The sequence below is a fragment of the Ceratosolen solmsi genome, unplaced genomic scaffold (genome assembly GCF_000503995.2).
Source record: "Ceratosolen solmsi marchali unplaced genomic scaffold, CerSol_1.0 scaffold2, whole genome shotgun sequence".
Taxonomy (NCBI): domain Eukaryota; kingdom Metazoa; phylum Arthropoda; class Insecta; order Hymenoptera; family Agaonidae; genus Ceratosolen; species Ceratosolen solmsi.
The window spans coordinates 4,060,378-4,076,432 of NW_011948422.1; the positions used below are offsets into that span (position 1 = coordinate 4,060,378).

Sequence of the window (16,055 nt, forward strand, 5' to 3'; positions counted from 1 at the left end):
GAGATTGAATTAATTAAATAATTGCTCCTTTAATAAAAATGAATTACTAGTAAGCTAACTTTCATAAATACATCATTTATCTATCTTTTCATTATTGTTATTTAAAATTGAATAGTATTAAGTAAACCTGATCATTATAATCATAATACATTTATAATTAATTCACTTTACCTAATAGACAATTAATATGTATGTGTAATATTTTAGTTTTTAAAATTATTAACTTAGTTTAAGTGTTCTCGAGTAATTATCAAACTTTATTGCTCCACAGTTATTCTTCAGAGGATTGACAAATTCAGAATATCCGAACTCCCGGTATAGAGAGTCTACAATTATAGTGAAAATAAAAGTTATATTATTAAAATCTAGTAAATCATAAATGTTGACCGTTTCAGTTGTTACGTATAAATGACGCGAGAGTCGAGAAAGTAAGGCATGAAGAGCTTTATTCGACTGGAAATTAATCTATATACTCATTTTTCCTTAATTAATATGCTCGCTTTTAACTAAAATTACCGATGCACACATGCACTTCTCTATTTGTCTTGTCATCGCATAATAATAATAATCGCAGCGCAAAATCCGATACTCGCACTGTCATACGTACGTGACATCATTTTCAAATTATACGAATTAATGTGTGTCTATGTTAAAATAAAATATCACCTGATCTAACTTACTATATGATATATATTATATACGGCTTTAGTCCAGATTTTAATTAGATTTTTTATCTAATGTAAATAATAGGCAGCGTGTGATATATTTTTATTCTTCGGTTAATCAAAGAAATTTAATAATACTATACTTTGTTTAATTCTAATTTAGTATTGTTCCGGTAAATTTGCTTTGATATAGCCAAGGATTTTTAACTTTTCAATTTTAATATTTGAATGCTCTACGAGGTTCTATTATTTCGCTATTATATTCTTGCATTCCATTCGCCTTCATTTACTTTATACAATTATTTTACTATATTAATTTTCCATTTCTTTAATTTATCTTTATCTCATTTATTATGTATCTTAAACTTTATATTTAACACTAAACATAAATTTTTAAACACCCATTTAGTATCTTGTTTTCTATAAATAAAGTATTTTCAAATTTTTTTTTTTCGGAAGACATAATTTTTATATTTTTTTCATTATATATATATATATATATATATATGTGTGTGTGTGTGTGTGTGTGTGTGTGTGTGCGTGCGTGTGCATGTGTGTGTGTGTGTGTGCGTGTTCACGAAATGTTTATAAATATACATTTTTAAAGTTTTGGGATTTTAAAATTCTTCAAAATTGTCAGCAAACTAGTTTCAAGATTTAAATTTAATGTCATTTTAGAAGTTAAAATTACACATGGAGACCACTTGACTGATATAACTAGTTTTAATACTCATACTTGTGATTTATAAACTTTTGAGGAAAACCGATGTGCCGTTGATTATCCTTAGGGGCTCCATTTATCTCTTTTCCTCATTCCGCATATTTTGTTTTTCACGATGGATAAATGACGTTGAAAACAGTCTAATGCTTATGAACATTTTTATAAGAAGTAAATAAAAAATAAATAATACATTCGTCTTGTAATGAGTCAATGAAAAAATCGATTCCCGTTCATAAATGTGTACGTACGTATATTTAAATCTACGGATACTCATTAGTAACGTATATCTCAATTTATAAAGTTTTTGCATCCTGCAAGTGTAATCTGATATATATATATATATATATTAGTATAGTTGTGCTTACTGAAATATACATGAAAATTATACATGAACATTAAATATGGTACTTTTTACATGGTGCCCCTGCGCATTTAAATATAAATGCACTGTGAATTCTGTTAAATATACTTGGCGATCAAAATATAAGATTATCATGAATTTTTATTTAGGAAAAATATCGTGATTGAAAAATTTTAGTGATATTTTAGGTTGTTTTACATAATAAAATGATGATTCGTTTCGTGTTAAAATAATTCAATTAAATAAAAATTGATTTAAAATAAAAGGTGTTTTTTAAGACTTAAGCAGTACTTTAATGAATTTTAATGAATTTTTTTGTTACAGAGATTATAGAAGGCGTTCGAAAAGGTGGTGGATCTCCTTTGAGGCCTTTCTTAGATGAAACTTCTGTAGACGAAGAAGTAAGTTTACTAATTAAATGAACCATTATTTTTTTTTTCAAAATTATCACTTTAATTATCTAAGTATCATTTATCATAAGAAATACGATTTTATAATATATAATTGTTTTTAAATTGCTATTTTTTATAAGTCTTGGCTTACATGCAAATTATTAATTACACATAGGTTGCATCATTGATGGATCGATGCTGGGCGGAGGATCCCGCTGGACGACCAGACTTTGCGGGCTTGAAGGATATTGTTCGTAAAATCAACAAGTAAGAATTCTAAAAGTTTGTCATCAATAAATTATGAAGCGTTTCAAATAGAACTTTAGAAATTGAGAAAAATGCGCAAAATTGATTAAAGAATCAATGGATTAATTGTAATATTACGTTAAGTGTTAAATTATCAATTTCTGTTGCCAACCATACGAAGGTATACATATATATATATATATATATATATATATATATATTTAATTATTACTATTCGATACTTAATGCTTATGAATAAAATTTTTTTCTCACCGACAAGAAATAAAATTATTACTATTTTAATTTTATAAAAACTATATATGAAATTTTTTGTCAAAAAATGATAGTGTATATTACAATTATCATATGGAGTAACTTTGAAGAATTAATGAGCATTTTACGAGAAACTTAACCTTGTTTTTGTTAAATTTGTGCAGAATTTATTCGGTTACGATTTGAGCGATAGTAATATATCCGAAGTAATTCTTATCAAATAGAAAGCAAAAAATTTTAAACTTCAGGAAAAATAGAAATTTCTTTAAGGTTGATAATTAATTTTAGAGAGAAAATAAAAGTCATTCGATTTATAAATGAAAATCTATCAGACAACTAATTCCTTCGTATTCGTACAAAATGCTAAAATTTTTGTACCTATTGTCTTTGATGAAATAAAGTAATGATGAATTTAATAAAAAATACAAGTGGAAAAGCAAACTAATGAGAAAATATAACAATTCGAGGATAATTAAGCACAAAACAAATATATAAAAAATTAACGCAAAAAAATGAAATTACCCCCTCCTTTTGATTAATAAAACACCATAAATAAGAAGAAAAGTCTATTGTATAGGATAAATTTTGCATAATACGCATGAATTAAAGCATAGAATAATAGAAAGAGGGTGAACAACACGCGGGGAAAATATTGACGTTGAAAGCCAGGAAGAGAAATCTTCTGCTTCCTCGAGTACGAGCTTACCGTAGGCATAATAAGTCTAGCTTCTATGATACGAGTGTGTACGTGGTTGAGTGCCTTTGCGTGACTGATCTCCCGTCAGTATTTCAGAAATAAAAGTGAAAGAGAATAGAGTGGAAGGGGTTCATGACAAGAGCGAGAGAGGGAGAGAGAGAGAGAGAGAGAGAGAGAGAGAGAAATAGAGAGAAAGAGAGAGAAAGATTGAGAGACACGGGAATGGGTCAAAAACCTCTAATATTGGCATACTTCCCGACTTTCTTATCGACCTTATCTTTCTCTCTTTTTCTACTTCTTTAACATTTCTTCAACACTTGGCATATATTTATACATGTGTGTGTGCGTGCGTGCGCGCGTGTGTGTGTGTGTGTGTGAAAGAGATCTTAGCCAAAATCCAGAAACGTGTATAATTGAGCATACTCAATTGTAATTTCAAATCAACATTTGTACATTAAAATATGTATATTATGATTGTATGATAAATACAAACGGGATATACGTTTATGAATTTCTTCATATCCAAATCATATAGACTTTATATTATATTATATTTTTTTATATTATATTGTATTATCTAATATTCTTATGTAGATTTTTTATTCTCAAAAAATATCGTTTTACTCATACATATAATTTATAATTGCATAATTTTCACTATATTAAGTTTTTTCTGATTAAAAGTTTAAATATTCAACAATATCTTTACATTATTCAATCGTTCTATTATATAATTATGAATATTAATTTAAATTAACATGTACAAAACAAAAATATATTTAACGAGTATCTATTTTATTTTCTACTTTAGTAAAAATTGTTAATAAATCATCACTAAAAATTAGATTTGTAATTTGCATGTGTACGGAATTGCTATTATTTCATTTAGTGACAAAATTCTGTAATATTTTAAATAAAAATTTACATTATTTTTATATTTTATTAGCATGAATCTATAATATATTAAAGTGACAATATTTGTATGTCAAATAAAAAAGATTTACTGTGTACTGTCAATATTTAGTTAAAAGTAAATGTAAAATATTTGTTAAAATGCTTAAATATAGGTTTAAAATACTTAGTTATTAGTTGAATATAAACTAAAAAATCATTAGATTTGATTAATATTAAATTATTAGGTATATAAAGTGTAATCGGATAATACACAATTTATTATTTTTCTATTATGAATAAATTCGATATATGTACAATTTAATGAAAATTCTGTTATATTTCTTAATTATATTCAATTTTTTTTAAAGATTCAGAGTAAATATTTAATTTAACAGATTTAAAAAAAGTTTATCTTATAATTATTATTGAAATTATACTAGTTTAAATATAATTTAATATATTTATTACAAATCATCTATTAATAAATAGATGCACAGTTATGATAAACAATAAATCTTGTATATATTAAAAATCTACTTAATATTTAAAATAATGCATATTTATACAACTACATACAACGCATTATGGCAAATTTAATTTGGATGTAATTTATCATTAATCATATACTAAAAGAATACAAATAATTTATTTTATAATTCTATTTTAAAATAAAATTTGCTTCGTATGGAAATTAATAAATATCTTGAGAATTTTTGTAGTGGTACAGGTAATTAATTATTATTTTGTCCAACTTGTTCAAATGGCATATTCGTCTTTAGCTATTAATAAAAGATAAATCTTATTATAAAAGTTTAAATCTATTCAGCAATACATGAAACTCTTTAGCTTGTTGAGTTACAAAATTGATCATATTAAACTAATTTCTACGAGATTTCTGAAATATTTTTTAAATTTATAAAAAACGTGTAATACGTTTATTTCTTAAAATATTTGTAACTAACTCACAACTAATGTAGAGAAATTTTTTCTCTCCCTTCATGTAAAGTAAATGTTTGCATAGTTCGAATATTTATACTACTGGAAATAAATTAAATATTTCATTGGCAATTATTTTTATTATAACAAAATATTATATTAAACATACAATTTTTCCATATAATATGATTTAACGTAAAAAATTATTTTCTTTTTTCATAAGACAATTCTTTTGCTAGAGATAACTATTTCAATCAAACCATCAGCGATATAATTTGTTCATTCTTAATTATAAAAATCTCTCGATGTTTCATATTTCATATTGCATATTTACGAGATTACTGAAATTATTTTAATATCAATTTACTCGATGACGTGTGAAAAATGGCGACCCTTACCAGTTAAAAATGAATTTTTCATCTCTGCTTTTGACTCGCGTCATTCGACAAGACTATTCATTTATTCTATGACTTTTGCAGTTGTAACGTACCTCTATCATGACAACTGAAACTACTTTTTCATATTCTTTATGCATACGACTAAAAGATCGTGTAACAGCGAAATGAGAATTAAACTTTCAATATTACTAAAATAATATTCAAAAATATTACTTTTTTTCCTACTACTCCGAACGATATAAATTAACAGTATGTAATAACTTGAATTAATCTTTGTAAAATATCAATATGACAATTTAATGATAAAGAAACAAGGGAACTTCCTGATTGTAATAATATGTATGAATAATCAATGTAACAATATATCTTCAATTAACATTATTATGAATATAATTCATAAAGAGCATGTGTTTTTATGAGGGATAAAATTGTTTTGACAAATAGTCCGAGCCATTTTAGTTATTAAGTTAACAATTATCAGATAATAGAAAACTAGATGATTAAACATTGCATTGAAAAACTAAAACTGAAGTCATTGTTTTAATAGACTAAAATTTCCGTACAAACTGTAAATTGTTTAATATTTACAAATTAGTAGCTATAATTAGTATTCTAACATTTACTGTATCTAATATTTATTATAAAATTAACGATTTATTTATTAATTCTCGTATTAGTATTCATTAGACGCAAAAATAAAATATACCAAAGAATAATGTAATATTGAAGTTTTTAATTGTAAAAATCATTAACAGACTACAGTTCTCTCAATTTACTACATAAAATAAAAATAGACACATAAGTAATTGTACATTTTGATTATTAACTTTCAAATTATATTTTTCAATTTTCGCAATTTAGGTTTATATCTAAATTTGTAATAATGTCTAGTATTAAAATAATTATATATATATTAATTATTCTCGAGAGAATTTCTCAAAATATATTTTATTACAACTGTATAATTAATTATACGATATAAAACTAATAGTTATTTCATATCAGAAATTAAAAGACTTTAATATATCAATATCACTTGCTTTATTATACGTAATATTACAATATTTTAATACAGCTATAATAATCTAATAATTGTATTTTCATATTATAAATAATAATATACCAAAATATTTTCATGCCTTTAGCTATTATAGTTATTGTAACAAAATATCGAAAGATATGATGAATAAATTTATATTATCATACATAACGAAATATTTCTTAATATTTTCAGGAACATCGTGTTAATAAAATTTAACATTTTGTTGTTTAGTGATTATCAAAATCATAGATTTTCATAAAATCACTATTAATCATGAATTCATAAATCCATTACTAATTTCCCAATTTCTATTCACATTTTTATTTCATCTCATAAATGTTTTATTTATTTATTAATTATTTTATTTATATTCTATATTGGAACATTTTAACGAGCATACAATTGGAAATTATTATAATTATTGAAATTTATTTAAATTAAGTTTATTTAGTTACATTTTTAATATACGATTTTTTATAATACAAAAAATTATTTTTAAAATTCAATGGTTAACTTGTTTTAAAAAATTGTATACTGATTAAAACAAATATTCGTTAATAATCGGCAAAATTATATGACGTAATTTTCAATTTATAGTTGATTTTAATTTCATTAATTTCATTCATTTAATAAATCAACATTTCTTAAAAAATATTCTGTTTCGCACAAAATATACGCTTTTGATTAAAAAAATTATTCACATTTTCTAAATGTATGTATAACAAAAATATTTTACATACAGTCTAAAAAAAAAAAAAAAAAAAAAAAAAAAATCAGTTATCAGAATTCATTTAGAGTCTTTTCATTAAATAAAATTATAAAGCTAAGGCTTTTTTTTTATTAATGATAAAATATATTGTAAAAATAATTTTCAAAATTTCTTTATAATTTAAGAAAAATAATAATTTCAGTGCTATGTATCTTAAATTTCATTCAGAAGTTTATTTATGTTGATTCTTAAAAAAAAAAAAATCAAGCAAAGTGAAATAGAGTATAAAAAATTTACTGCTCATTGACTAGAGCTTTAAAGACCAAATTTATAAGACCTGAAAATAAAATGTTAAGATATATAAATTTTAATCTTTGTTTTGCAGATTTCAATTGAAAAGTCCTTGACTTTTCTTGAAAAAAAAAGTACTTTTAAATTTCTCATTTAGAAAAGTATATTCGTTTTCATTTGCCTTTGTTTTAACGTTTCTTCCTATATGTTGGAAATTTTCTTATGTATCTAATTTAAATTTTCATCAGAAACTTGCTAGTATAGTTAAAAAATATATGAATAATCTAAAATTGAATTTTAGAAATTTATGTATTTAGACATTTTAACGCTACAGTAAACTTAATATATATTTATAAAGCAATTAATTTGTAATTATTATAAATTTTTCATAAAATCAACAATTATTTCTGCAACTTGAACGCCTGTTTATATATAATTATATATTTTTTAATTTTTTATTCACCTCGGGACAATATATTAAAATTGTATTAATATTATTGATTACCGTAAGAAATATGTATTAAGAAATATATAAAGTTTTTATTGCTTTTAATTAATGGTATATAAGACTATTCAAAAACTTTCCATTCCAAGGTTACATAATAATGAACTTTATTTTATTGTATGAGAAAAAGTTAGTACATTGGGGAAACTATCTCAATATTAATAAATATTAATGTAGTTTTTCGTATGATATAAGCTGCTAACTGCGAATGAAAGAATTAGTGGAAATGTATAAAGAGACTCAAACTTTTAATACAATATGAATTAATAAATATGTAAATAATGATACAGAGAGAGAGAGAGAGACAGAGCGACAGAGAAAAGGAATGAGAGTGATAAAAACAACACGCTAAAACTTTTTAAGTTAGACATATCAATCAAATTAATGAAACGTAGTACCAGGTATATACGCCTCCAATTACATTTTCATAATTTTCAATTAAAGAACGAATAAGGAAATTATTTATTATGTAGTTTTCTATAAATTATCCATTCATAGTTTTTTCGATTAGTTTTAACTTGTCGGTATCATGCTAATTTTACGGCATAAATTTTAAGATTCTACTATTTTTATTTGTTTATTATTCATCATACGTGATAAAGAAAATCGTGAAAATACAAGTATTAATTTAAGTAACATTGCTTAATGGATTTTAGAGAATCAATAAGGAAAAACTAATTCATTCGAATGAAATTCATCTTGGTAAGTTCATGAGATGCTTTGCATTGATATTTAAATAATTTAACATTTCATTAATCAATTTCAATTGGTCACGCAAAATTACTTATTAACGTAACATTTTAGCAATTTATAAACAACGATTTCAAATAAATTTTTTATCTGTATATTTATTTGGAATAGGTTGCTCATGATGAGTAAATATCTAGATATCAAAAGACTTCTCCTTTGACGAAGTACATTGAAGGATAATATTTTTACCATTAAAAGAACGAATATTTATTTTTAGTGTAGTCGCACAAATGGCGAATTATTCAAGATAAATAATTTACGAGGTAAAGACCTTCTGATCTTGCAAAAGAACGCTTTTTAGGCCATCAATGCAACTCTTTTGAAAGAAGTAATACATCTGCGTTCTGAATCGGCAATCTAAACATTATTTAGCAAAGTATAGATCTTATTAAAAGAGCTCAACAATAGATCTATGAGTGTCAGAATGTCGATCAATGAGTTTTACTTACTTTGCCATTTTTAGAATAAGGTTTTACGATTTTAAAATGCAATTAATATTTCCACTGCTATTATACAATATAATATCTTTAATAATATAATTTAATATGATATCACGTAAAAAAATAGAAATATTAAGTAAAAACAAGTTAACTTGTGCATACATATGCAATTATATAAGAAATTTTCTAAAATACATGATGATCAAATTAAAAAACAAATTTTTAGAATTAATCGGAATTTTGTGAACTGTCATTAATTAAAGAAAGGCTATGTTAAAAGTTTTTATACAATATTCAGGGTTTACGAAGAATTTCAATCTTATTTCCAAAACGAAAAAGTACTTTTAATAAATTTTACCAGTTATTATAAGTCTAAAGAAAGCATAAACTGTACGATCAATATTATTAATTTATCTGTGCTTTAAAATACATGAAGATATAAATCAATTATTGTTTATTAATTTTAATATCATAACAAAAAATATTGAATTAGAAATTTTAGTATGTTTATATTTATAATTTAATCAAAATATTCTAATGAATGACAATTAAGAAATATTATTTCACAAATAACAACCACGATAACCGTGCAATTCAATAATTATTTATGATAAAAATAAAATATATACTTTTTAATGCATGAAATGATTTTCATTGTACACATGTTAATCAATTGGTCGATAAAAAATTTTCATAAACAAATTTACAACAAACGATGATATATCATTCTTTCAAAATTTGTCCCTTTAATCAGCATAATTAAAATATATTTTAAATCTTGTATCTTAAATTTATACAGTAAATCGTTGAATTTAATTAAACTTATTAAGTACGTTTAATTGATTTTCTTCGTAATTTAATTGACATTTAATCAGCCAATCGTTCCTCTTAAAAAACGTTTATTCCTATTAAATATTAAAATACAATGTATTTAGTGAAAATTTTTTTCACATTTTTCTATCATATTATGAAAAAGAGCAGAATAAAATTATATAAATAAATCATGTTACATTAAAATAATATTCATTTATAGATGCTCTTTTTGATACTTACATGCATAATTTTAAGAAAATTACTGTTTAACGTATTAAAATTGTTATCTATTTGTCAGTCTGATCGTATAACACAATTTAATTCAATATTACGCATTTACCGAGTGCACTGAGTTTATTAAATTAAACAATATTCTCGTAATTTAATCAATAATGTTACTTCATGGTATAACATATGTGTGTGTGTGTGTGTGTGTGTGTGTGTGTGTGTGACACAATTTATTATAGTATAATGTAATAGTAGGAAATTCATTTTTTAATAAATTTTTAATTACTATTGTATAAATAATATTGATCTTTATATGTATATATAGAACTTCATAAAATGGTGATAATCGTTATTTAATATTTATAATAATTTTTTAAATAATTTTCATCTTTTCTCATAAATAATAATGTTGAATGGTTGAATTTTTTAAAATTATTTAATGTTCTTAATTTTGACTACAATTATTGCTTAAAATGCCTTGTATATTTTCCCGATGTTTTCACTAAATTAAAAGCTTTATAGAGAAGAAATAAAATTTTATAAAAATGAAATGACTTTCAATATTTATTGAAGTTTAAACATTTATGCATGTAATGTATTTGAAATATATATTTTCTTAACGATGTATTATGCTTTATATCGGCCAAATCTATTTTACGCTAAATTGGCGCTTTACCAATTTTTAATTCTTTATGTTAATAATTTTATTTCGTCTTTCATTACCGTCACGTACCTACCAACACACTTATATATCTCCACGTTTCACACGCGTCCATCTCTTTCACACCTTTCCTCCATCGTCATCATCCCCCCTCCTCTCTCTCTCTCTCTCACACACACACACACACACACTCTCTCTCTCTCTCTCTCTCTCTCACACACACGCACACTCTCTCTCTCTCTCTCTCTCTCACTCTCTCTATCTGACTGATTTTTCACTCGTTCTATCCTTATCAACGGAGCAATAGTAGAGCAGGAGTAGCTAGCCTGAAAGGCCACTATTATCGTTTCCCGCAATTTCACACGAGAACTCGTGCATGAAACTCGGCAAGCATTACCTGCCTTTGCTCCACTTACGTTAACCTCATTTTTCTCTCCATCTTTCTGTCATCTTTCGGAGACATCGCCGTCAGAGGTGAATAAACGAGACCATGCATCAGCTTTTATGTATGCAATTTTTTTTTTATCAAAAACTATAATCGAGATAAGATGCGAAATTGCCGGTTAGATTCTTTGATTTTTCGCCGTCAGGAAAGGACTATGATGCTTGTATTTTTGCCGAACAATTCGGTTATTAAAAATTCTACATATTCTAGATATTTTACACATGTATTACGTATTTTTCACATTTCGTGGGCTTGAGCACAATAATTTGTATTGTTAATGTTTCAATTCAATGGGGTAACATTATGTATATATACATACATACATACATACATACATACATACATATATATATATATATATATATACACCTGAAGATTATGTAATCGATCCTTTGATTAGATTATAAAGTTGATTATTCATTTAACTCATTAGCAATGTTTCGATATCTGCTTAATTGAACATTTACGAATTTACGCCATTGTACAACATACACAGAAAGTGGATTGCTTATAAAAATATGAATAATGCATTGCGCGTACTACCGACGATTAGTCAAATACTAATGACAATATAACTTATGTAACAAGCATTAAGCAGTTTAAAAAATAAGTTTAAGTCGTTAGTTTGAAAATCCTTATCCGCGTTTGAAAAGAATGTAAAAATGAATTATACGGATGTTCGAATAGTGCTTACTGAAAGTGTGAAAGAATCTCGTAGTACCGTTAGCCGTTACATGGTTTATACCATAGTAATAACAATAACTGTTGGCCATCCATACTAGTTTCTATTTTCTTTTAAATGTCATACTTTCACATAAAAATCATCATCGTTACATTTACGAGTTTGTTTTCAAAATGTACCCCTTGCCTTTGTATGAATCACACCCCTTAACGTACAAACCTTTATCGATTTATCCACGACGTACTCCATATAAATTCTGTTTCTGTTTGACATGTACAGATGAAAGTGAGGTTGCTTTGAGGCGACGTAACATTGTTAAAGTCCTCTTCGCTGATCGGATTTCCTAGTGCACGAGGTTCATGAGCTCGCGTTCATCCCATATTTTGCTGCGACCCTACATCAACTAAATTTATCTTTTCTATAAAGCAAAAAGAATGGAGAATTATAGAGGGAGAGAGTGAGAGAGCGATATAGGGAGAGGAGAGAGGGGGGATATATATATATATATATATATATATATATAGAGAGAGAGAGAGAGAGAGAGAGAGAGAGAGACTGTTGAGTGCAAGATCATTTTTAATGACTATTGCATGACCATTTGCGAGTACTCCTTTTAAAATTTTAATAATCTACTTTATGAAGTGGAGTAAAAGAGCGCACATTTATACGATCAGTGAACGATAACAATGGAATATTTCTGCACATACCTATATTCAATTATTAATCGAATTGTGCGTTACAATGTGAATGTAATACTAATACTAATATGACCTACTTCTTCATTTAAGATTCGTATTTCCTTTCTAGATTATTTCATTATTTTTATCATTTGATGAGAAAATTTTTTATTACAAGCTTTATTACTATATTATCATAAGAAAAATAAAAATGCTAATTATTCGAGTCGTTGTAACTTCTTAAAACAATATAATTGACTTTCAGAAAAATTGCGTATAACTTTCTCGCGATAAGCCGTCATTTTATTACAAAAAATTATTGGTTTAGTTTCTTATTCGTTTTCGTATTAAAAATTCTTCGAATATTAATCAATGTAATTATTCATAAACGACTATTATTATGTTTATATTAAATATTATTGAAACATAGGAAATAGCTTCGTATAAATAGTTCATAAACAAAGACGATGTTTTATAAAGAAATAAATTCACTTATCGAGAAGAAATATTTGACTAAAGTTAGATATTATAAACATCGTGTATTTTTAAAAATTCAATTTAGAATATTCCATTTATATAGTTAAAGACGTATATTTGAATCATATTCATAACTTTGAAATTGAATTGATTTTTACTTTTGCTTTAACATTCTGCTTATCATAAGATTATTATAGATATTATTATTCTTTCAATAAATATAGTGAAAAATTATATTATTACGTTTTTACTTCACAAGAATATATGACTTTTATTAACGAAAATTATTATTTACATTATTAAATATTAATTATTTCTACATATACTGTATTAGAATAAAAGTTCTATAGAATGAAATTTTTATTAGAAAGCCTTTATATTCGAAACGAAATGTATAATATATAAATGAAGCTTATATTCATTGAAATTCCTTGAATTTTCTTAATTAATACATAAAAAAAAACCTTAGTAAATATGAGGAATTTAAGGGGGAAAGATAGAAGAAAATTATGAACTTTAGTCGAAAATGAAAATATTCGTGGCTGTCAATATGTTAAATACAAAATATGTACCATCATGACTGTCGAATGAATGCGAACTGAATAAGAATTGGCACATTTTTCAAAACATTGTCCTTGTTTATTATTTAAAATTTGATAATACAATAATTGTAGTTCATTTTGAAACTTTATATCTGACCAAATGGTTAATAAATATCTCATTTTGCATATCTAGAATTGAAATTTCTACAATTGCATCCTAAGTGTATAAATAATTTTTTAAAATAGTAGGAAGTACAAGGATATCTTTAGAATATCACAATAATAGTAATTTCAATCGTCTTTTATTAACGTCTTTTATCATATACTAAGTAATTTAATTATTATAACTAAAATTTAAATTATTCTTATCATGATGGATAAATATAGCACTTTAGAACATTATTTGCACTTATGAAATATTTACAATAAACACAATAGTTTGCAAGTGAGAAAAGTAAGAATATATATCAATGAAAAATCAACTTCGCCAAGAGTACATGAAAATGTTAACTTTCCCTAATTAATAGATTCAAAATTCCTCAAAAATGGCTATTGCAATTATTTTATCGCAATTTATCACTCGTTAGTACTAATCATCCTTCGGGCATATAATTTATACTACTAACTATCAGAAATTATCTAGTGGCTAATACAGCCAATACACATGTGTGCGTGAATAGAGGTTGGGATGTGTGCATAAGTCGTACGTCGTCGAGTTTCATTTATATCCACTCGCTTTCGAGATAACGAGCGAGACGAAATCTCATTGAACTTTTTGACTAAGCTTATTGAGGTCGCGAAATCTGTCGTCAATCCATTTAACCTCGATCATCGATTATAATTGTCATACCTTGACACGATGCTAATTTCCAGGAGCGACGAAGCACTTAATATTGTCTTACGAGGCAAACATTTCTTGGCGCATCAAATAATTTTTTATACGCTTTCTTTGCTTTATAATTGGCAACTTGTGTACCTTTTATTAACAAGCAACTTCCTTCTATATGAAAGAATTACTTCAAGAGGTGAAGTATAGCACAAAGAAATTCTCATTCTTTACATCACTCTGTTTGTAGCTTCTGTCAATATAAGATGTTTACCGTTCCATATTATTATTCTTATTGTTGATGTCATTGTATAGAAGAAAGTTGAAAAATGTAAAAAATATTGTTGTTTTGCGATTATTAGATTTAATATTCGAAAGGAAATTTAATGTTTTCTTCTGCAAACGAAGTAGAGACAAAATTTATAAAAAAAAATGTTAGTTATTCGTAATTTGTGAAAATTACAATTCTCATTAATTTTTTTAATTTAATTTTCCCGCTAATTTACCGAAAGAAGTATTGTCAGTTAAAATAATTTATAAATGAACAATATTTGCTGCATGGCATAATAATAATAATGATTAAATAAATAAATCGTATTCATAGTATTGTCATATTTATTTTATAAATTATGTAAATATTTTATTATTGTCTTATTTTATTATTGAGCCATTACAAATATCTTATTATATTATGAATTTATTATTGCTACTAATCGTTTATACAATAATAAGAACAAACACTTATATTCCACATTGTTATTATCATATTTTATATTTGATAATTTAAATAATAATAATTTGAAGTCAAAAATATTAAAAAAAGTATTTAAAATTTTAATTTAATTATAATATACGTTTGATGAGATTTTTATTTTCTCTATTTAATAGTATGTTTCGAATTATATTAATTGTTTTATTTATAAAAATGCTAATTAGATATTATACACTTTAGAAAAATAAAGAAAATTAATTTTCAAAAAGTCACCTATGAAACTGTAATTTTCAATTAATTGAGCGTTAAAATAATTAAACAAATCCATACGATATGCAACTAAAGTCAGATAATAATATATCTTTAACAAGATAGTATAGTGAATAGAATGAACTGCGAAGTAAAAATATGTCAGTGTTACGGCGCCATTATCCGTAAAAATGCATTAAAAGTGTGTGTTTCCTATAAAATTATTAAGGAAAGTTCTAAAAGAAAATTAAATTGCTTGTTTAATTGTAATGTAGTATGAAATTATGTCGAACTTCACCACTCTATTAAAAATATACAACTACGACATCTAAAGTTCACAGTCTCGTTTAAAGCTGCAAATTATCTTTTAGTAATTTCATTGTCAAATAGATAATTCTTTCAATAATTTAAATTTAAATTTTA

At 24.8% G+C, this 16,055-nt stretch overlaps 1 protein-coding gene across 1 annotated transcript in view; it reads left to right on the forward strand.

The window, feature by feature from the left end:
- The window catches only part of LOC105362022 (atrial natriuretic peptide receptor 1), a 149,200-nt gene that overhangs the window by 109,613 nt on the left and 23,532 nt on the right, over window positions 1–16,055 (forward strand). Inside the window, exons 14-15 of the mRNA XM_011499347.1 lie at window positions 2,072–2,148; window positions 2,315–2,406. Of these exons, the coding sequence (XP_011497649.1) occupies window positions 2,072–2,148; window positions 2,315–2,406 (169 nt within the window). The remainder of the gene's footprint in view (window positions 1–2,071; window positions 2,149–2,314; window positions 2,407–16,055) is intronic.